A 22,792-nucleotide genomic window follows, 5' to 3' on the forward strand; every position below is an offset into this window, starting at 1 on the left:
TTGCTGGCTTGGAGTGGGCAGTGCAATCTCCCCAAGCACGTCTGAGGGGTTCTCCCGCCAGCGTTCCTTCCCTGCCAGCCGCCGGGCAGCCCCCTTACGTCTGGCTCTGATGTCCGTGCACTTAACTACCGTCTCTGCACCTTCCCTCACTTCTTCTTTGTGACGAGAGGATTAAGGTCCTTCCTCTGCAATCTCGTATTCCCCTTTGTCTGTGTCTTACTAGTTGCCCTTAGTAAATGATGATGGTTATATGTTTGTTTTCCTAGCAGGGTGATTCACTAAGGGAGAAGAGTGAGGAGATACCATAATCGATTTTTTTTAAGCAAATGCTTGCTTAATTATGAAAGTTTTTTTGTAAATGACCAAATCTTGTCATATCTTCTTTTAAGTAAATTGGACTTTTTTATTGCTACCTAAATATACACACACTCAGATACGATACCCATGCTATTAAATCTTGAAATTCACTGCCCTCTTCAACAGGTTTTGTGACACTGCCTTCATTTTGTTTCTTCCTAATTCTCTGTTTGGGTGTTTTTGGCTCTTTTTTTCATTTTCATTTCCTGCCCCCTAAAATAGAGGGAGATGTTTAAAGTCCTGTCCTGGGTTTGCAGTGCTCTTCTCTGTTCTCCTGACCCCCCTGCCACTTACTTCACTCCTAACGCCTAATCCTATGAGAACAAACTTCAGTCCAGGGTAGGTGCTGGAACTGAATACCCCACAGAGCCGAAAACTCAACGTACATGAAACCAAACTACTTCTTCAGCTCCCCTCCCCAGACTTGTCTGTTATTAACAGTCTCCTCAAAACTTTCATTATCTTTGCCTGTTTTCATCTTCCTCACATCCAATAATAATGGTTACTTACTGAGTAACTGAGTGTGTGCTATGCGCTTGCAATAATTACTTTATTACACACGTAATTTCATGGATCTTGATGACAAACTGTAAGTGAGGTGGTGGTGTCCCCATGCTTGTGGCCGAGGCAGCTGCATGTCAGGGAGGTCGCGTCTCTTCTTCAGGCCCACAGGTGTGGGAGGTGGCTGGGGGTGGCTTCCGAGCCTGCGTTCTGGCCCAGCGCTCGCTCCGTCCTGCCTGGACACTAGAATATAAGCCATTTAAGGTCAAGGACTATGTCTGACTGTATTGAGGTCCCCATGGGGATGATAACAGTGTGTTTTCATAGGCTTGTTGTAGAATCAAGGGGACGATGCTCAGAAACACTCGACACAAATATGCCATTCATGTGTGACTCACACAGCACAGACCGGTGGCGGGAAGCCGTTATCGGACAGTAAGAGGAAATCCTTTTGTGTGTTAGACTGTAAGGAAAGTAAAAACAGTGGAAAGTAGCGAGAACACCCAAGGGAAAGAAACGTGGTGTGGTGGTCCATAAAGATGCAGTCCCCGTCTTCCTCAGGTGCGGGCTGTCCTGGGTGACTCAGCCCTGGGTTACTGCCTCCTGGCTGTTCAGTGCGCCCTCTCTTCTCCACTCTGGCCTCGCTGGCCGCCTGCCGAATGGGTCTCCCCAGCCCTCCTTGCTCACACGATGGTATCTTTTGTAACTATGTATGTTTTGTTAATATTTATTCTTAGGTTATTTGATTTTGTTATTAGCTCTAGGCCATAGGAGACTATCAATGTTTACTGAAATACTGGGAATTATTGGATTGTTTTAAATAAGTTTTGTATAAATTTTGCAAATTTGGTACCTGATAGGGATTGCATGATTTGAGAGTCCTTTTCCTGAAAATACCTCATCAGGCAGCTGAAAGAATATACACGTATAGGGTTTCCATCTTTTTGTTTTGTCCATCAGCTCCTCACAGTTTACTGCTGTGCTGGGAGTAAGTGGTTTGGGTTTCAGTGACAGAGGACATTGATATCAGCTCTTCTTCCTTTCAGGTTTTCCCGGAGCTGGGAACAAGCTTAGGATTGTCTCAAGAAGGAAAGCTGTGTTAACAAAGCTAGAATTCAACAGTTTTAGGTTTTATCAGTTTCAAAGACAGTGCAGATAATGTCCCATATAATTGCTTATTGATTAGTGGTTTTTGGGTTGTTGCTTTTTACTCGTGTTATGTGGTGTGACAGTGAGTTGTAGCTGCGAGAGCTTACTATTTCTCTAGGGTTCTGTCTACAGGATCATTTTGATAATACCAGTGTTTAATATCTGTGGAAAATGTTATAGTCTATAAAGATGATGTAAATGGGAAGTACTGCAGGGTAGTGATTTCTTGTTTGAAACATTATGGAGGTAAATAGAGGTGAGAAACCAGTGTTGGACTGGGTCTCTCTTTCTTCCAGATCTAAAATACTGGCTTGGGCATAATGAAATATTACTGCATTTACCCTTTTGGATGTTTAGAATTTATACATTTGTTTGCCATTGAGAGAGCTGCAGAGTAATTTAATCCTTTAAAGGTTAAAAAAATTCCCATTTAAATATGTAGATTTTGTGATCATCAGCTTTTGATGTACTTAGTTATACCCTAAAATATTTTTACTTCATTTGTCCACAGAGTAGTTTGAGCATTTTTATTTTAACCCCTAGTAGTTTGAGTGGTTGTCTAAATTACAGAGCAAATAGCCTCGATGTTCTCATCAGCACTGGTTTTGCAATGTCACATCATTCATCATTCAATAGTTTGCTCTTTAAATTTAGATTCTTGAAGACCTGGATGAACAAATTTATATTATTACCCTAGAGGAAGAAGCCCTTCAGAGACGACTCATTGGTACGTATATATTACCTATTAAGACCAGAATAAAAAATTATTTAATTCAAAAAAGACAGACAACCTAGAGGAAAAATACAAGCTTCTCAGTAACTGGTGCTGCAGCGCGTGGACCTCCCCAGTGGGGAAGGGTGTGCTGAAGACTAGTGCCGTTTTGATCAAATTCCCATCTTTCCCTGACTGCCTGGCTTAGTTAGCAAGGTCAGTTCCGAGACTCTGGCCATTGCAGGACACCTCTACTGCCAGTCCCACTGTATTGGGAGCATTGTGACTTCAGTTGCTTAGTGACTGTCATATCCCTATTTCATTTCTCTCATGCTGAATCTTTCAGGTAAAAAGCAGTGTGTTTCTTTGACACTGAGGTGTGAAATTGGACTAAGTTGTACTCTGTTGTAATTTGGCAATGCAGTTCATTGTCAGCTGATAACCAAGTGAGCACGTCAGAGACTTTAACATTTTACGTTTCGTTACTGATCAGTTTTGGCTTTAGAGAACTAATGAAAAAAATAGTAATGACACTAGTTTAACAGATGAATGATATTGTTTGGGTAAATTTTCTTTTGATTTTACCTAGGTGATTTTCACCCTGCACGCTTTTCTCTTATAAAGTATTTTTTTAATATTGAAAACCCACCACCAATATCAGATTATTAATAGCTAACTGTATTTCAGAATCATAATGCAAGAGTAGGTCTAAAATGAAGGGTTACTGTAAGTATGAAATACTAAGAAATAGAAAGAAATATACCTACTTTCAGTTACAAATACTGAATTTTAATCATCAATCCAAAAAGTGTTGATAATACTTATAACTTTGTTCTTAGATCAGCGAATTTCAGATTGCATCTGTTCTAGAGAATTCTTGTCAATAATGTTGTATATTTTGATACTGATAACTTTTAGACTGGAATTACATGTATCTTTTATTATTCTAACTTTATTAAAGCTACTTTAAGATTTAAGCCTGTTTAGTTCTAGAATTGTAACTTTAATCAGTACTGTCAGCTTTATAACATTTCATGAAAGTGGTAAATATTATATAAATTTGCCTTATTTAGATAATCGTGCTATTGTGAAATAAAGATGCCAGAGTTGTAAGGAATAGATGCCAGGCTGCCCCCTGCAATGTGGGGTCACGTTTCAGGCGGAGGTGCACACCATTTCTTTCTTACAGACCAGGAGGCCCGGGTCCAGGAAAGTAAAGTGTAGTGCTCCATAAATTATAGAATTTGAAGTAAGTCTAATCAGAACCAAACCAAACTGAAAATATAGCCTTTTCTTACTTTGCTCTGACACAGTAGGAAAAAAGTCCTCCAGAATCTTTCTAGATCCTTTGGCTTCTCAAATCGAAAGTGGTTCGTAGTACTTAAAGAAATTGAATAGGAAATACTTGCCAGAAGGCTGATATTATAAAATGAAGCCAGCCCAGAAATGTCCGTGCGGAGAGGACCAGGGATGGTGCCATAGCTAAGTGTGTGATTTGTTTTCTGCCGTCCTGGTCAGCTGCGCGCTACCCTTGACTGCCTGTTGGCTGGCTGTCCTCAGTCTCACCAGCGACAGTCACCAACAGTCTGTCGCAGGACTTGCCGCAGTTTTGCTGTTTGCTACTGGCTGGCACTGGGACTGTTTCCAGCGGAGAAGAATAGGCTTGTGACATAAGAGGCTCTGTGGCAAAATGGACATCTTACTAACAGAGGAAGACTCGTGAGCTTCAGTACAGTATATTTACCAATGTGGGTGGAGGGAGAAAACCAAGATGGAACAAAACAACATTTGCTGATTGGCTGTTTTATGTAGATCATAGGGAGTTAGTAATAGGAATCATCCCCATGGGTTTTATTTCATCTAGAATTTTGTGAAATGTATTTTGTGGTACCAGTTACATTTTAAATTATTTTTTACAAGAGAAGTTTTCATTGTTTTTGCTCTGGGCTATTAAAAAGAATTGCAGATAAAATTACTTTTATCAGAGTAAAAGATTAAAAAAAATAAATACAGATTACAGCAGCAATTTACCCAGAATTTGAGGTGATGTTTTGCTAATGAATGGCACACTGAGTGTGCTGTCTGGGTCCGTGTGGGGACACATGTCACGTGAGACCTGGGGACATCTGCATGGTTTGCTCTGAGCCCAGCTTTCCAGTTATCTGGAAAACATGATACTTAATATCAAGAAGTGCTTTAGTGCAGGAACAGCACTAGTTTCTCTGGGAGATAATTTGACTTGTTGTGGTTATTATATTACTGGAGATGAGCTTTCGTGCCGGTTTTTCACGTCTCAGGATTGCTTTCGGATGCAGTGTGTGCCGGTGACTCTATCGTCCTGTTTGCCACTCGATGGTGCTAGAGGTTTTGTTCTTGTTGAAATAGTCTCACTGCATTAAATATGTTAATAAGATAAAGCTGACCCGTGTGCTTCTGTGAGGTGAGCCAGCGTCCTGTTTCCAGACTGCGCCACACTCTCCTCCCTTTTCTGTTTCCTGCGTGTCTTCTTCGGAGCAGCAGGTTTTGTGGAGATGAATTTAGACTCTGAGTCTCAAATCGTTGACTAATTGACTGAAGAAGAGAAGAAGAGTGAGAATCTGTAAGATTTTATCCAGAGCTGAAGCACTTGGAAAAAAGAAATTGCAGAGAAGCCATTGCTTCAGCAGCAGGAGGACCCCGGCTCCCTGCCATCTGGTTGAGACGGCCCCACTGCTGTGCTACTACCTCATCATGGCGGGATAGACACATGTCCCCAGACTCAGCTCCGTGTGGCATGACTCCTGCTTCCTCCCGTCCCAGCGCACAGCCTGAGCTCTGCAGGGGTAATAAGTGCATTGGCCCTTCCCCTTTTCTGGTAGTCAGCATAAGGAGCGGCGTATCCAGGGGCCTTGCATCTCAGACTCTGTCCCCCACGTCTATTCATCCCATTTCGGACCTGATTTCCCACTGTCCCTATGATAGCTCTGAAACTGTCTGCTTGTACCCTTTGGAACAGAGCTGACCCAGCAGCAAAACATTTGTAGCCTCAACCTCACCATCTTGCTTGAAGAAACTTGGCTGTGCCAGTGCCCTTGCTTGTCCCGTTGCCCACCCTCTCAGTTGGTAGCTCCGCCCTCTCCCAGATCCCTCATTTTACTGTTCCCGGAGTTTGGGTAGGTGTCCTATTCTCTTTCGCTGTTTTCAAACTCACATCATTGGTCTGTGACCCGAATACGTCCCCCTTTTCCAGTCACTCCTCACGTCGCAAGCTATTCCTCTTCCATCATCGAGGACGTGAGCTCCGTGTTCACCATCATTCTCTCTGGGACAACACCTGTCATGATGGTTGGAGCTGGCAGTGTCCACATGGGTGACCATTCCTGGACTCGGGGACATTCCTTGACCTTTCTCTTTGCACAGCCCCTCCGCCCCTCATTGCCTGGGATCAGAAGCCCGGCGCTGACAGTAGCAGGGACTCACGTTCTTGCATAATCGCAGAACCAGTCATCCCACTCTCCACCTCCCACCCTCAGTTCACTTCCTGTAGGACTCGGGTTCCTACAGTTCTTCAGTATTGAGATGTAATATGCCGTTTATCTATCCTAATAGCTTTGTTACCTTCCCCCGTATTTCCTTTGTCTGCTCGTGTCCTTACACAGTTGGAATTCCTGGGCTGGTACAATCAGTCCTCTCTCACTCTATTGCCCTCGTGCTTGGCCAACCGCCACTCGGCAACAGCCAGCTCTTCACATCGCCACACTCACACGTGTTCACCTGACTGCAAAGCCTGGCCTTTCTTTCACGGTGTGATCAGTATCTTCAATTTACTTTAGATTCTCCTAGATGACTTACATTCTCTTTCCTCAAACCTTCTTCACCATCGTTCTCAGCTGATAACTTTGCTTGCGAGGCTAGAAGCAATCATGAGGAAATGTTCCCAGGCTTTTTCCTTCACTATTGATGGGCAGCCGCCTGCATGCGCTGCCTCTTCTCCTCATGCTGTACCTGGATTGTCCGTGCTTCTGGCCCCAGTCAGCCCTCCCCCAGGGCCCTGCGTTCTGTCCCTTCTCAGTGATTCAAGGGCGCGATCAAGTGATTCCACTACTGTGTCTTCCTTCCATAAGCGGCTTTCCCCACTTGGGTCTCTTCCATCAGCATAGAGATGTGCTGTAATTATTCTCACTGGCACCTCGGGGTGTGGCTTGCTCTTGCTAAGCCATGCCTGCACCCTGCCACTTCTTCCCCCGTTTCCTGCTGTATTTCGTCGGCTGGCACCTGCCACTGTCTGATACCTGCTTTACTTTCTGTGTGTCGTCCGTCTCTCCACACTAGAGCAGGGACACCGCAGGGGCAGGCATTCTTGTTCCTTTTCTTCCTTTCTGGGCCCTGATCCTATGGCAGTGGAGACACGGAGTGGGTTGATTGAGTAAATAAATAGATGAAAAACTTGCATGTGGAGGGTTGTCGTTGTGCCACAGAAGTGAAGAAGAAAGAAGTGGAAGGTGGTGGCAGCCTGTGGACAGTGTCCGGGAAAGCCCGAGATGGAGTCCTGGCGACAAGCTGGGGTCGAGGGGTGGCAGGGCCATGCGTGCTGGGATGTTACTGAGGAAGGAGAAGTAGGGTGATTTTCCCCATTGTTAAGCCATGAGGTTTGAGCAGCAAGATCCATTTCTGCTCCAAGACCCCTACAGAGCAGCTCAACAGAAAGTCCCATTACATTAATTGTGGTAGAAAATCTTTTGTAATTCCTGCCCAGGATTAGGAGGTACATGTATCATTAGCATGTTTAAATGTTTAAGTAATGCAGCAGCATTAATTGAAATAATTAGCTTTGGGGTGTGTGTGTGTGTGTGTGTGTGTGTGTGTAGCCTCTGGGTGTACTGGGTAACTTTAGAAACACCATAATGAATAGGAATTAGTTTTTGTTGTTTAAGTTCAAACCCTTCACAGTTCCTTTAATGTAATTTATTTAAAAATATTGTAGCCTTTGAACTTAATGATTCAATTGAATTTTGTTAGGTGCTATTTTCATCCTCACGATAAAACGTTCGTATATCACTTTTGGTAGCAGTTACTTTCCTGGTTGATTCTAATCTCTTTTTAAAGCCTGTTCTGTCGAAGCTTGTATTCTTTATTCTTAAGAGCACAGAAGATGTACTTGTTTCATTTTTGCTGAAAGTCAGGTTGTAATACTTTTGTATTCTGAAAAATAAAGGATTTTAAAAAACCAACACATTGACCTTTCCATGGAGCTAGTGACCTGTCAGAAGCATTTTGTCACTATCATCCTTGAGTCTTGCTATTTACAACTGAGTCGAGTTTGCCAGGCAGTTTTATGAGGATGCCAAGGTTGAGGGTGGTAGTTGTGCTGCGTTAGAATAACAGCGTACGGGCAGAGGCCTTCCCCATCAGCACTGGCAAGGTGATGTGCTAATTTGGTTATTATCTGATGTCTTTCACCTAACACCCCTAATGATATACGGAGACTTATGTCAGATTTTATCTTATGTCCTGCACCTTATTTCATCTTGGCTCTCTCGAGGTATTCTTCTGTAGTCTAGCAATGGTTATTCTACGAATACAGTTTACTGTTGGTTATATCACTAAAGTGAAACTATCTCATATTTGTCAGACTCTGAGCCACTTTGAGAAAGGTTTGGGCTTCGACGGGCTGAAGGTGATCAAATACCAGCTTTCATCAGGAACGTGCTTAGCAAAGATTACTGACACCGAATTGACCCCTTCTTTGGCAACACTGTGATAGAAGCAAGTATTTGGTAGTATCTCGACTTCCTGAGCTACTGGAAAGAATATTAATTATACTGGTATTACTACTTAAATGGTTTCTTTCTAGTAACATATCAACATTTGGGTCCAAGGCTTTGAAACAGTGAGAGACATCTTGTTACAATTTATTCACCTTTTTGGGTCATATAATCACTTTTAAGATAATAAGTTGTGGCCCAAACAGATTATTTGTTACAAAATGAAATGATGTGACTGAAGAGATATAAGCTAATACATATATAGTATCAGTGGATGAGGAATACTTTGGCATGAGAAACTATAAAATAATTTTGAGTCAAGTATCATATATTCTCTGACATTTAGAGAGATTGCGTTATATAAATGATCCAAATCTGTTAGCAGAGGACGACTTGCATATATATACACACAGAGTACTTGTTCAGCTGTAGCCTATTTGGGTGATGGTGTTCCCGAGGGCAGCACACAGAAATACGAAGTTTAAAAAATAACCTAGTTTAAGATCTACCAGTAATGTACTCGTATATCTCAAGTAGAAAAAAAAGCCAAACCATTAATTTTACATAGCTTTATATGATGTTCCTAAAGCTCATTGTTTAATATTTTCTGTCTTGTGGCCATTTATAATGAGAGTATATTAGCACTTTCAAAATTGTGTTGGATATCAAAAGTTTCATGTTACTTGTTTCCATATTTAGCCATATTTTTGTGGATATGTCAGAAGTAAATGGAAACTATTATTATTTTAACAGATATCAGCATTGCAAATAAAATAGAGCTTTTCTAGAAACAGAAGTTTTGAGTGTCTGGGTTTTCTGTCTGCTCTGTAGATAGTAACAGCATTTGTCCATGCGGAAATGCTGCTTAGCCATCCGAGCGTCCAGGCTTTGGTTTGCACGAGCTTTCTGCGGTCTGCCTGGTCAGCCTCGGCTGCTGGCGCACAGCACCGCTACTGGCGTCGGGGATGGAGAGGGTTCACTCTACGAGTTATTGGGAGTCTTGGGCTTGCGACCAAATTGTTTGCCTAAGTGATGAGAAACAGAAGAGCTTGTGTGACCTCACATTTTGGTGAGAGAGATCACTCTGGTTACTTTAAAGTACTAAATGTAATCAAAATTTGAAGAGTTGTTACTTGGGTAACAGATTTTCTAATCCAGTTTCTTTTTGGTTATATGCTAAATTAAAAAGATACATGAGAAAATAATTGTTTATGCTATAGGTGTCCACTTCTAAACGGTATTCGTTATGAGACGAAGTTCAGTTCACTGAATTGTTTAGGGAGATCGTCTTATTGCTTCAGGTGATTTGGATTGTTTACATACCAAGTTGGAGACTTATGTTTGTTTTAAGAAATACATTATTATATATTTTAAACTAAATAATTAGAACCTGTCCTTTAACTTCCAAATGTCAATTAAGGCTGTCCTATGCATCAAGAACGTATAAGAACAACTTAGTTATTGAAGAAATGCTAGACTTTGGGAAATTCTGATATCTTGGAAGCAAAATGTTTTCAATATCACACTAGTTTTTCAGCTTAACAGTAAAGCTGGGAAAAGTTGCCTTCAGCTATTAGTTTTCCTGAATCCAAAGAGACGGGTGGGGCAGGATCAAAAATACTTATTTGATCAAAGTTATTGGCTCTGAAGTTATTCTTACTGATGTAAGAAAGATGAAAGGTGTTGTTTTTATTGCACGCTAGTAACAGTGTAATTTTGAACTAATTGGTGTTGAACTGCCAATCACCTGGGGGAATGCAAATAGATACTCTTACAATTTCCTTTGAGGTAGTGAAATCTTATGTCGAGGCTGGAAGGAAAACAGAATAATACCGTTAAATTGACCTTAAATGAGCTGCTTTGTGGTTTTCTTGGAGAATCCCTTTTTATTTTTCATGACTAGTCCAAACAGGTTTGGTCTACCAATTTGACTTATTGACTAGACAATGCTGACAGTGAGCATTTTGGATCCGTCTTGAAGTAAAAATAATGGTAATACGGTTCTCCAGGATAGTTTGATGGTTTTGTTGGTGCAGCTTAAATTTGTGCCCCGTTCCAGGATTTGTTTGCAGTTGTGATTTCTGACAACAGCCATTGTTTCCTTCTGGTCATTCACAGTGGGGGCTGCTGCCTGAACAGAAAGCATCCCGCTCTCACTTAGGCGATGGTGTGGTAAAGGACGGTAATGTCTTGGAAATTTGTGTTATTCCTGATGAATCTAGTCACTTAATAAAAGCATGACTTCTTTGAGGACAGTAAGAATATATTCTTGATTTTTCTATGCAAGGCAGTATTTATTAACTGCCTATTGTGGCCCTCGCCCTGTGTTACCCCCATGTGAACAGTGTTTCAGAAGAACCACGTTAGTTATTTTCCTTTGAAAAATAATACGTTGTAATGAGCTTTGCAGACATCGGACCCACAAAGCAGGCATTTGTATCTTTTCTCTTAATTTTAAATTGGCAGCAGGAATATTGTCTATTCTGATATCCATCCCCTTTCAAAATTCTGAAGACTCACCAGATTGTTTTTTGTGGAGCTGAACTGGTTGCTGGAATAATACTTTTTTACAAGTACAGGGATGTAGTATGGGATTGTACTTGTAACTAATCAGATCTAGAAGTTAAATGAGCATTAGCTGTGGGTACACACCATATAATTTATAAAGAATGGGAGAAAAAGTAAAAGGTACTTATACCTAAGACTTTATATTCAGAGACACTTGAAAATCTTACAATGCTATGCTGTCTTCTTGTTATGTGGAAATATCCATTAATGCTATGACTTAATGTTTTCCCTTTTTGCTTTGGCCGCTAGAAACTCTAAACTTGTAGTCAAAATTGAGCAGTTTTGCGACACACTACCTGAATATCTCTGTACTTTCTTCACTCCCACTCTCTTATATGTTATATATTGACAAGTTCTGGAAAGAATATGTAACATTCCAGTGCATTCAAGAACGCATGTTCTCCACAAGAGAGGGTGTTGGATTTGTGTCCTCAGTGATGGACAGAAGTGAGGAAGGAGATGGGAGGGGGGGCAGTACTCACTTTTCCTGGAAACCTGGGGTAAAACTGGAGTTTGGGGCTTGGAAAGAGAGGCCTCTGAATTCCCTTATTGCACCTGCACCCCTGCAGCCTCGCACTGGGCCTGCCTCCAGAGCCCCCAGAGCACTGAAGCTTCTTCCTTCCAGGCCGGGTTTCTGGCTGGTTCACCCGGTCCTCAAGGATGGAAGTTGCTGGGCCCTCCAGATGCTCTGTCACTGTCTGAGCGGCTGTCTGACCTGATTAGGTGTGCAGGGAACAATAGCAGCAGATGAAGAGAAGTTACCACTCATTAAGGCTGAGCGGTGAAGGCTAACATGGGGAGAGAATTTGTACTTAGTCCCCAAAAGTAATCCAGACTCTCAAGGAGTTAGAGCAGAAAAAGGACTGCCTAGAATGTGGGAAAAAATGAACTGTTCACCAGACAGAAGGTGGGACAGCCTGTGGTAGCCACAGTAGCAGTGTCGCCAAGGTGTCCTGTAAGTATGTCCCCTTCGTGCAGTGTGATTAAGGAGAGAGTCTCGAGATTATCCCGGATGATCTGGTGGGCCCAGGGTCATCACAGCTTTGTTATGAGTGAAAGATGAGGCAGGAGGGGCCCGAGGAGGACACGTGGCATTGGAAGCAGAGGCTGGAGTGGTCCGAGGGAGGGGCCACAAGCCAAGGGATGCTGCAGCCTCTGAAAGCTGGAAAAGACCAACATGGTTCTCCTGTGCAGTCTCCATAGGAATGTGGTCCTGCCGACACCTTGGTTTCAGACTTCTGACCACCTCCCGCATGAGAAAGTAACCACTGAAGCACCAAATTAAAGGGAGAAGAAAATCAATAGAAATTCCATCAGCTGGGAAAAGAAGCAAGAAAGAGCAAAACAAAAAGACGTTACGAAATTCCATGAAAGGAGAAAGCACCAGTCTTTGTAATAAGCCAACTAGTGGATAGCAGGGTTCAGTCCCTCAGTGTCACTGGAGCTTCTGGAAAACTGACTGTGAAGCCTGCTCTGTGTGTAAACATCTAATTACATGAAGTTATCGAAAAAATGTCTCCGACCTAAGGGACGTGAATTTGGAGCTGGAAAGGGGTTCGCTTAGTGCTGCCGCGCTGCATTGAAATGACTCATAACAAGGACACTGGTGCCAAAGGCCCTGCACGTGCCACAGGGACAGTGAACAGCAGTTCATGCACATGGGACAGGAAGAAGAGCTTCGGACTCCTCCATACCAACCCCGGAAGCTGGGAGACAACAGAGCAATGACTTCAAAATTCCGAAGGATAATTAGTTTTGACCTAGATTTCTATATTTAACCAAAGTGTAACAAGAGCAAAGGTAAAATATTCAGACTTGTATAGTCTTAAAAAAATGACCTTCCGCTAACCATTCCTTAGCAGACTGCTGGAGGTATGCCCCACCAAAGTAAGGGGGGGCCAGGAAAGAAGAGGCATGCCAATAGGACTTAAGCTGTGCTGCCGGAGAGAAGAGAAGGAGGTCCCAGGATAACAGCGTCATGAGGGCCAGACTGGGGCAGCCTACAGATGTCTGCTAGGAGAATATCTTCAAGAAAACAAAATGGGTAGTACCGTGTTTCCCCAAAAATAAGACCTAGCTGGACCATATGTCTTTTGGAGCAAAAATTAATATAAGACTCAGTCTTATTTTACTATAATATAAGACATGGTCTTTATAATATGATATAATATAATATAGTGTAATACCGCGTCTTACATTAATTTTTGCTTCAAAAGATGCATTAGAGCTGATGGTCCGGCTAGGTCTTATTTTCGGGGAAATACGGTATAACTGATGAATTTGAAAACCAAGAGAAATGTGAGTGCTCCTTCTGAACAGCAGATCAAGTGACCCATTCACAGAATTTTAGACCAAGAAGGGACCCTTGAGATTACGTCCTACAGAAGCAATAGAGCCAGAATGTCCTGGTCGCTTACAAAGGTGTTTACGCAGCATGGTAGTGACCAAACATGGAGGGAAGCTTGAGTGTTCACACATGGAATGACGGGGCAAAACTGAAGTGCACTCATACTATGGGCTATTACTCAGCTGAGGACCTGGCACTGTGGGCACGGATGTGTCAGCGACTAGGAAGCAAGTGGTAAAATAACGTGGGTGATTTGACCCACTCTAGTAACATATATAATGAAAACCATACGTAAGGTGTGCGTGACTAGGTGAATATGTACACAAATATGAAGAAAGCTGTTAACAGTTGTCACGGGAGGAAAATGGGATTGCGAACAGGAGATCTGGACTTTCTTTTACTTTCTATAATAAGCACATGATACTTTTAGAATTAATAAAAAATTAATAATAGATCCAATAAGAATTTTACCAAAATAATGTATTTTCTAGGAAACATGTAATGTTTAATCAGTAAGAACTTGGACTTGTTAAATGGTAAAAAAACGGGCGTACTCTTCTGTGAATCACAGCAGCATTTGTTTTTATTCTCAATGATCAGAATTTGCAGTGTGTTATTTTATATTTTAATTAAATGTGAACGTTACCTGCTCTGTTCTGTTGGGGTTCGGTTGTTACTATACTTCTAAAATAGTTTTGCTTTCACTAGGAGTGTCTTCATCAGTGGAATACAACGTGATGGAGTTGGAAAAAGAACTTGAAAATGTAAAGATTCTTAAGACAAAATTAGGTATTGTACATTTTTTCCTCTTCACTTGTGTTTTGGTCTTGGTTTCTTTTTTTCTTTTTGCCATGTTTCATGCGAAAATGTTTATTAAAAGGACATTAGAGACGGTGCCATGGACAAATTCAAGTCAACTTATATTGAGCCTGTCAGGTAGATTTCTGAGGGCATTCAATTGTTAGAAATTTGAGTGCTCTTTCTGAACAGCAGACCAAGTGACCCATTCACAGAATTTTAGACCAAGAAGGGACCCTTGAGAGCTCTACTGAGGAAGCTGCATGTCCGTCTTGTTCACCACCTAGTGTCCACCACCCAGTTTAGTATGGTTTTTCTTTTAATGATTTTTTAAAAAGTAGTTTCAGATGTACAAAACAATGTAATAGTTAAACATTTACACCCCTGACAAAGTGATAACCCTCTCCCCCCATCTAGTACCGCTCTGACATCGTATATAGCTGTTACTGTTCCACTGACTCTATTCCCTATGCTGTGCTCCACATCATATGACTATATATATATATACATATATACATATATACATATATGTATATATGTATATATATATATATATATATATATATATATATATATAATTATGCTTGACATTCATTATTATTCAGCTTCAGGTGTACAGTGCAGTGATCAGGCATCTACACCATCCCTGAAGTGGTCTCCCTAATGAAAGAAGTGCCCATCAGATACCCTACAGAATCTTTACAACATTATTGATTATAGTCCCCAAACTGTTTTTCGTATCCCCATGGCAATCTTGTGCTTTCTAATCCCCTCCCCTTCTCCTTCATCCCCACCCCCTCCCATCTAGCAGCCCTCAGTTTTTCTCTATGTCTCTGAGACTGTTTCTGATTCGTTTGTTCATTTATTCTATTCTTTCGATTCCACATATAAGTGAGATCATATGGTATTTGTCTTTCTCTGTCTGACTTATTTCACTCAGCATAGTGTTTTCTAGGTCCATCCATATCATTGCAATTGGTCTTGGTTTCTTATTAAAGACTTTACTGTAGTCCAAAATATTAAAAAATTATGAAATCTTTAGTTTAAATTACAAGCTTTCAGTCTGTCCAAAGCCTTGGTACAGGCTGTCTTTTTGGGGAGAGGCTAAGCATCTATTGCTTCACTTTGTTTTGTTTTGTACGTGTATAAAATGACGTTTAAAAGCTGCTGACGTCAAAGCTGTCGCTCTGTTGTCTTTTCACTTGCAGTGATTCTGACAAGTAATCGTGTCACCCTTTCCCTTCAGTGGCTTTTTTCTCCCCCTGCTTTCCTGGTGTCCTCTTGGTCATTCATTTTGAACAGCCTGACTATGATGAGCCGTAGCAGAATTCCTTTACATTTCTTGTTCTTTGGGTTCACTGAGTCTTGGATCTGGGAATTTATAGTTTTCATCCACTTTGGAAAATTTGGGGCCATTACTTTTCCCAATATTTTTTCTTCTCTCTGTGCCTCCCTTTTCAGGGACTGCAATCTCATATACGTCAGCTCACCAGAAGCTGCCCCTAGCTCAAGTGTGTTCCTTTAGTTTTCAGGTTTTTTCTTCTGTGTGTGTCACTGAAATATCTTCCCAGAGCTAAAATATAACCAGCACAGGATTGAGCTGTTTCATGGAGCAAACTGATTTTAAAACTCTGATATTTATAGTTGGAGGAAAATTAAAAATAATTTGTGTTTTCTAAAAAAGAAATTCGGTAAAACTAATACATACTGGTTATAGTTGTCAGAAATGAAAATGTGAATCTGGAGAGAATTTTTGACAATTACTGAAATCTTCTGTTGTATTGTTTTTCCTTATAATAGAGAGGCGAAAAAAGGCATCAGCATGGGAAAGAAATTTGGTGTATCCTGCTGTTATGGTTCTCCTTCTTATTGAGACAGTAAGAATTTATTTGTCTAGTTATATAAAGCAAATTATATTTACTTTAACATGGCAACTCCCTCAGCTAAATGGTTCCAGGTAAACTGGTTTTCTATCAACAAGATTAAAATCCATTTATGTCTTTATTTGTGAAAACTTAGAGCAAAAATAGAAATTCATGGTAATTTTTAAAAAGTCCTCAAAATTATCTTTCTTCAAGAAAGCAGGAAATTCATTCTTTTGTTTCAATGAAAATTGAGACAAGGTGCTATAGATACCCTGCTTCAAACTCTGTGATAAGATATGAAAATTATATTATTAAATTAGTTCTGATAACATTTCAGCCACTTTTTTTTAAATCGGTGGAGTTGTGGGTTTCCAGTTGTGAAATCAGTTAGTAAATGGATCTATATTATTAGCTTTTGTCACAAGCCTTGAAATTATAGTAATTTGCAGACTCTTTAGAATTTATTCTGGAGTTTTTGTAGATAGTCTGATTATTGTAGGTTTATATGTAGAATTTTGGTCTTGACTACTTCTCTCTTCTGAAGCATACAGTTGGTTGGTTACTTAGATTTTAGTGTCTGTGTATTGGCAAATACGTTTGAAACTTAGAACTGATGGCTTACTTTTTGTGTTGTAGTCCATCTCGGTCCTCTTGGTGGCTTGTAATATTCTCTGCCTGTTGGTCGATGAAACAGCAATGCCAAAGGGAACAAGGGTAAAGTAAAATGTTTTAAAATGTCTTTCTTTTGCAAGAGTATTCTGTATGTATACCCTAAGTGTTTCAAATGAGCCAATTAAAACAGTCACCTTTCTGCATGTATATACTTCAAATTGTATGAATTTCTTTATACAAGGAGCTTCATAAACAGTGTTTACAAACTATGATTTTTGTTTCTGATATCTTACTTTGGATTGGATGGGCTTTTTATCAAGCTTCAGAGTTTCCTTTTATACTTTGTATCAGAGTCTATCTTTGCTTTACTGAAATTCACTATTTGTGATTCTTTAAGAAAATGTATACTCTGAAATAGTGACATACGAAGAGTTTATTAGGAGATTCACTGGGTTTGCAAAAGATCCAAATGTATGATTGTAGGGACTCATGCTTCAAAAGTCACAGTTTATGAAACTGAATCAAAATATTCAGTTACTGGAGGGGAGTCAGATGAACATCTTTTTATGAATTAACGTAGTTTTTCTTTTGTTTAAAAATTGATGATTTTTCCTGCTATAATCCAGAAGTGTTAACTTTTCCTTTCTATTGTGAGTTTTGATCCCCCCCACCCCCAGAAATTGGTTTTATTGGATGTACTCAAGTCTCAAGTTTTTCAATAAAGAAAAAAAATCTCTAAAAAATTGATGATTATATTAAATTCCATCAATTAGCCTATTTGAATATATTTTCCATAGAAGGTAGTTATCACTAAATATTCATATTTGGCATACTTTTTCTAGGTGTCTCTATAAACTTTTGGATACTTGAAATGGCATTTATATTTTGACATTTTATTATATTTTTCTAAGTCAGCAGCTTTCCCATTTGCCACAGAAATGACTTCAAAACTCTTTTAGACTTTTGATGCCACTTCTCTCTCTGAACCATACCATATACCTTTTCTGTCATAGAAAAAAGCCAATGTCTATCTTAATTCCTTCTCTCCAGTCCAAGACCAAGATACCGTATTCTTTCAGAAGCGAATTCTTTCAGCCATAGTCTCGATTTAGATTCCCCCGTACCCCCAACATACCTTTCCAGGACTTCCCAGTTCCATCTGTTATGGCCATCGTCTCTCCACCGGTGTGACCTAACAGCAGGCACCAGGTGCCTCATCCCGTCACAAACAACAACAGTAAACAATTCTCCACAGGCTGGTCTTTGTCTTTTGTTTAGACCCAAATCCACTACAGAGTAAGAAGTCACCTACTATAGTGCCTTCTTTCCACCTTTTAACCTATTCAATATAGCGCACACTAGGTAAGTCCTAAGCCCCATGGACATTTTTGTACCATCCCCTTAGTGCATGGTAGAGAGGGACTTATACCTGGTATGCGCCTTGTGTGATTGTGTAAATAAATCAGATCACCCTAATCCTGCCTGCAGGCCTTCTCTCGAGACAGGGAATATTTCCAAAATGTTTTCCATGCCAGTTGTTGGGGAAGAAATGTTTTTCCTCTACCCTTCTAGGTTCTTCTGGCTGAGAATTTGACATGAGACAGATAAACAGAGAAAATCAAATTTAATTACATATGTAAGGAGGCCCCATAGACATGAGACCTTAAGAAACAACCAAAGCAGGTAGTATATATACCATTTTCAGAAAAAGAAACAATTACTTGTGAAGATTGCATAAAACAAAGGGTTTGAGTTTGGATTAGTGACTTACGAAGAAGTAACAGTTTGTTTGTAGCGTCCTCTGCCCTGAATTCCCTCCGTGGTGATAAGGATGTCCCCCCATCCTGCAGGCACAGGGAGGATGGATGCCTTCCCATGGCTTTTTGTGTTCGTGGAACAGACGAGGGTCAGAGTGTTCTTCCTGCACTGGCTATTTCTCAAGTAACTAATTTGAAATAATCAACGTGCCACCTTGGCATATTTTGGGGTGGTCTGCTCTGACCCCCATCAAAGTCAGTAAGCTTTCTACTAGCATCATTCATTTCTTATTCAAATATTGACAAAAAGTTGATCAATTCTTTGCTCTTACCTTATTTATGTATGAAATTTCCATGGCAGTCTTCCTTCTTTATGCCTAAATTGGAATATATAAAAATGCATAATATTATTTATTGGTTTATTTCTTCTTAGTATGACTATACATTCTAAATTATCCTGGTATTTCTGTTAGATGTAATTGAAGCTGATAGTAAAATAGTTGTTTATATTCAGATAGTTCCTTTAATTAGTAAGCTTTGAAAATGTTTCTACTTCAGTTAAGAAATAATTTTTTTTTGCCAGTCTGGTCTCACTAATAAATGTTACTTTTTCTTTGTGTTTGTTTGTATATGTTCTAGATAAAGATAGGTTTTGAGAATAGGTATAATGTTCAAGAAAAAAATTTATAGCATTACATTTTAAAATTCTGGGTTCATGATTTATATCTTTTAAAACTGAATTCCCAAGGAAGATTTGGAGAAAGGAACCTTTCAAGGGTAGAAACAGGATATGCATATTTACTTTCTTTCTGTGCTTAGCTTACTTTTGACATACTTTAATTGCATAATTTTTATATGTTGCCTCAGGGTTCAGATAATTATGTATTTTATTCCTATTGCACTATTATATTTAAAAAACTTTTTTCCAAGAATATTCAGAATTTCACAGTAAGCATAATCATATCATTTTGATAAGTAACTTAAATTTGAGATAAATGTGCAATTTTTTGAGCTTGATAAAATTGTCAACATGTGGTTGAATTAGTTGATGCTAACTGTCTAATGTCATGTTTTATTGTCCTGTGAAAGTCTAGATGTTATTCTAGGGTATTAAACATTCCTGATTTCAACTGTCCTATATTTATGAAACACCAGTGTTAGGGAAACCAAATATAATAGTGTCATTGAATTCTGAAAAGTGTTGTTTCTTTTTTTTCCAGGGCCCTGGAATAGGAAATGCTTCTCTTTCTGCTTTTGGATTTGTGGGAGCTGCTCTTGAAATCATTTTGATTTTGTATCCTTTCTTTAACTGAACGTTCTGTTTGTTAAGTTTTCTGTCCAGTTTTCTGGGACAGTGGTCATTTACCAAGACACTTGCCTGGAAGAAAAAAACAAGTCATTGTTCCGTAGGCACGCAAGGGGCTTTGGTTTTGTTGTGTTTGGAGTTTCCTTTGGGCCTTAACACTTGTGGAGACTCCTGAGAACGTAAGAAACCTGCATTCTGTGGAGAGTTTTCCCTTGACTCTCCCAGCTATCTCATGGCATCCTCCGTGGTCGGTTTCTACAGCCTCCGAGTTTTTGGAGACTTTATTCCCAAGAAGGATGACACAACCATGACAAAGGTGAGGTGAAGTCTCAGACAAACTGCGGACTGTTTTAGTTGGTAATCGCCCTGAATGGTTCCCTTGCAGTGATAGGTATTTGTTTGTAAGTTGTGTAAACACAGAGGGAAGATTTTCAAAACGCTTGAGGAGTGGGTAAAGGATGTGCTCTGTTCCTTTTGGAAGGCGTCCATGCACTTGTAAATGCCGAGGGTGCAGGGCTGTGGATAGCTGCCTTTGGGAGGCTCCTGAAAGGACTCTTTCCTCTAAAGAAAACGTGTTGCTAATGAGTGACCGGGACTGCGCGGACTGGACTTCAGGGAGCTTGTCTGCAACCTGAACAACTTCGTGGCGACAAGTAGTAGAGACAACGTATTTCAAATCTGAATAATTAAAGCAAGGCGGAAGAGCTCTCTATTCAGAAACATTTTGTAGTCTGAGGCTGATTGGACTTTCTACAGTATGTCCTTGGCTTCTGAGTGACAAAAGCTGTTATCTTTATAGTGGCGCAGCTTTGTAGAACGTCCCCACAGGCCGACAGTGGAGAACTCAGAAGAGCTGTTGGGTTCCTTTCTTTGTATTACATGCTGGGTATTGTCATCTTGTTTTCAAAGGGAGAAGTTATTTTCTATGTATCGATCAATCTATCATCTGCGTAGTATCTATCTGTCTGTCTGTCTGTCTGTCTGTCTGTCTGTCTGTCTATCTCTCTATCTAAAATGCTGTGACTTCTTGAGATACTTAGCATCTAGTTTAAGGACCTTACGTGTTAATCAGTATTTTCAGTTTCTCATATTTATTATGAAAGAATAAGCTGGTGATGGAAGGAGAACTGACTCTGAGTGGTGAGCACACACAGTGTGATATATGGATGATGTATTATAGAAATGTATACTTGAAACCTATGTCATTGTACTAACCATTGTCACCCCAATAAATTTAATTTAAAAGAAAAGAATAAGCATATGATACATCGAAAATGAATTACTAGAATTTAGGTGTTTTGGATTTCTAGCTTTCTGGTATTAAATCTTATAATAGTTAAACATATTAATATTAGATGTAGATCTTACATAAATCTTGAGCAGTACTCGGCTTTAAAAATAGTGTCAGAAATATTAAATGTATTAATTCTTTTTACTTGACAGGCAAATCCTTTTGAAATTGGCAACCTCAATCAATAATGTAAAATGCATTGTCTGAGGTGTAAAGTAATTTTAGTATATGTGCTGCCGAAGCAAGCACAAAAAAGTAATTTAAGTGTTCTGTAACTTTATATTTGTGCCAGGCTCTGTAAATATCTTCTAGAACTTATAGATATAACTTGAAATGTTTGTAGACCAACTTTCTTGTTCTTTGTAAATTCTATATTGAATAGTATGATTAAGAAGTGAGCACACAGCCCAATAGGTAACTGGAATGTTCAGTAGCTTTCCAGAAGGGGGTGGGTTTTATTTTTCATCCTCCTGCTTAACTGTCCAGTGTTTTTCTGACGTCTCTTGACAGATCATTGGGAACTGCGTGTCAATCTTGGTCCTGAGCTCCGCTCTGCCTGTGATGTCAAGAACACTGGGTGAGTGTAACACTTTCATTCAAAGGCCATACCTTTTAAAAATACCTTTTCTACACTTCTTCCTTAATGTGCAGTTTCTAAAAGATCATCATTTGAATATAATATTTCCTCCCACAATATTTGATACCTTTACTTTTATACTTCATTTACATGCAGAGCTATACCAAACAAGTACTTTTATCAAATAAAGATCATTTAGTTTTTTTTAAATATTGAAAAACATTTCTTCTCTAAACAGTGGACTATGTTTTTTCACTGATTAGTTAAGCTTTTGCATTAAGGTAGTGAGGAAACTGAGTTTTAAAAGAATGTTTAATGATTAGAAAATATTAAATTAATTTTTCTTACACGAAATATTTTTAAAAACTTGTAATTTAATTTGTGGTTTACAAAATTGAAAATCTGTGAGACTGGTTTTAAGCTGCTTTGTGCCCCTGGAACCGACTTGAAAGAGTGACATATGTGAGAGCACACAGATTTAAAGGACATCCTTTCGTCCTTAGGATTTTACTTGGCCTGTCATTCATAACATTTCCTTCATTTTTCACTTCCCAGAGAGTTTTGATCTTTTTTCGAAACTAAGACATTTCCACTTGGTCCTTGAGTAGCTGAATGCATCTTCACTTGACCTCCTTACCTTTTATGAAGCTCTGTTGCAGACTGTACGCTCAGTTCTTGACTAAATATCGTTTCAGGCAGTTTCCATTAGGTAGTTCTGTTCAGTTTTCTAGACTTGGGTTTTGACTTCAGAGTGTTCACAAACGATGAGAAAAATCCCATCGTACGGCCTCAGCTCCTGACAAATGACTCGGAACTCTGAGTTGTTTTTGTTCTAGCTCTTACCTCCATTATTTATTCAGGACTCGTGGCCATGAGGGGTGCAGGCTGTGCCGAGAAAGCATAAGTTTTGTACTTAGCTTTGTAATTCTTACGAGGAATTGCACGTTTTACTAAAAAGTGAAGTCTAGTTGTAAATGTAAAAGGGACCCTTTTCCACAGACTAATACGAAGCTCATTCATTTCCTATTTCTTTTATGGTTGTTTTATAGGACTTTTAGTGTTCTGACACCTGCCTAATGGCATGCTAACCTTGAAAATACCAAATATAAGCACGTTAGTAACTTGATTTGTAGCTGAATGTTATCGTGTGTATTCTGAAATCCAACAAATAATTCCTGTGATATTACAGCCACCCTACCATTTTGTCA

At 39.7% G+C, this 22,792-nt stretch overlaps 2 protein-coding genes across 10 annotated transcripts in view; one reads left to right on the forward strand and one right to left on the reverse strand.

Moving 5' to 3' along the window:
- Positions 1–22,792, forward strand: part of LMBR1 (limb development membrane protein 1) — a 116,656-nt gene that overhangs the window by 56,957 nt on the left and 36,907 nt on the right. For 8 of the 9 annotated variants that reach the window (XM_074315038.1, XM_074315035.1, XM_074315034.1 and 5 more), the window contains 7 exons: positions 2,662–2,734; positions 14,087–14,167; positions 15,977–16,053; positions 16,678–16,755; positions 19,631–19,704; positions 19,942–20,032; positions 21,518–21,584. In XM_074315038.1, coding sequence (XP_074171139.1) covers positions 2,662–2,734; positions 14,087–14,167; positions 15,977–16,053; positions 16,678–16,755; positions 19,631–19,704; positions 19,942–20,032; positions 21,518–21,584 — 541 coding nt within the window. Of the gene's footprint in view, positions 1–2,661; positions 2,735–14,086; positions 14,168–15,976; positions 16,054–16,677; positions 16,756–19,630; positions 19,705–19,941; positions 20,033–20,283; positions 21,396–21,517; positions 21,585–22,792 lie in introns of those variants that run through there. The other variant, XM_074315039.1, reaches the window with a different exon arrangement.
- The window catches only part of RNF32 (ring finger protein 32), a 50,558-nt gene continuing 45,644 nt past the window's right edge, over positions 17,879–22,792 (reverse strand). Inside the window, exon 8 of the mRNA XM_074315050.1 lies at positions 17,879–18,787. Coding sequence (XP_074171151.1) covers positions 18,782–18,787 — 6 coding nt within the window. The 3' untranslated portion in view covers positions 17,879–18,781. The remainder of the gene's footprint in view (positions 18,788–22,792) is intronic.

The sequence above is a fragment of the Rhinolophus sinicus genome, linkage group LG11 (assembly GCF_036562045.2).
Source record: "Rhinolophus sinicus isolate RSC01 linkage group LG11, ASM3656204v1, whole genome shotgun sequence".
In the NCBI taxonomy this organism is placed as follows: domain Eukaryota; kingdom Metazoa; phylum Chordata; class Mammalia; order Chiroptera; family Rhinolophidae; genus Rhinolophus; species Rhinolophus sinicus.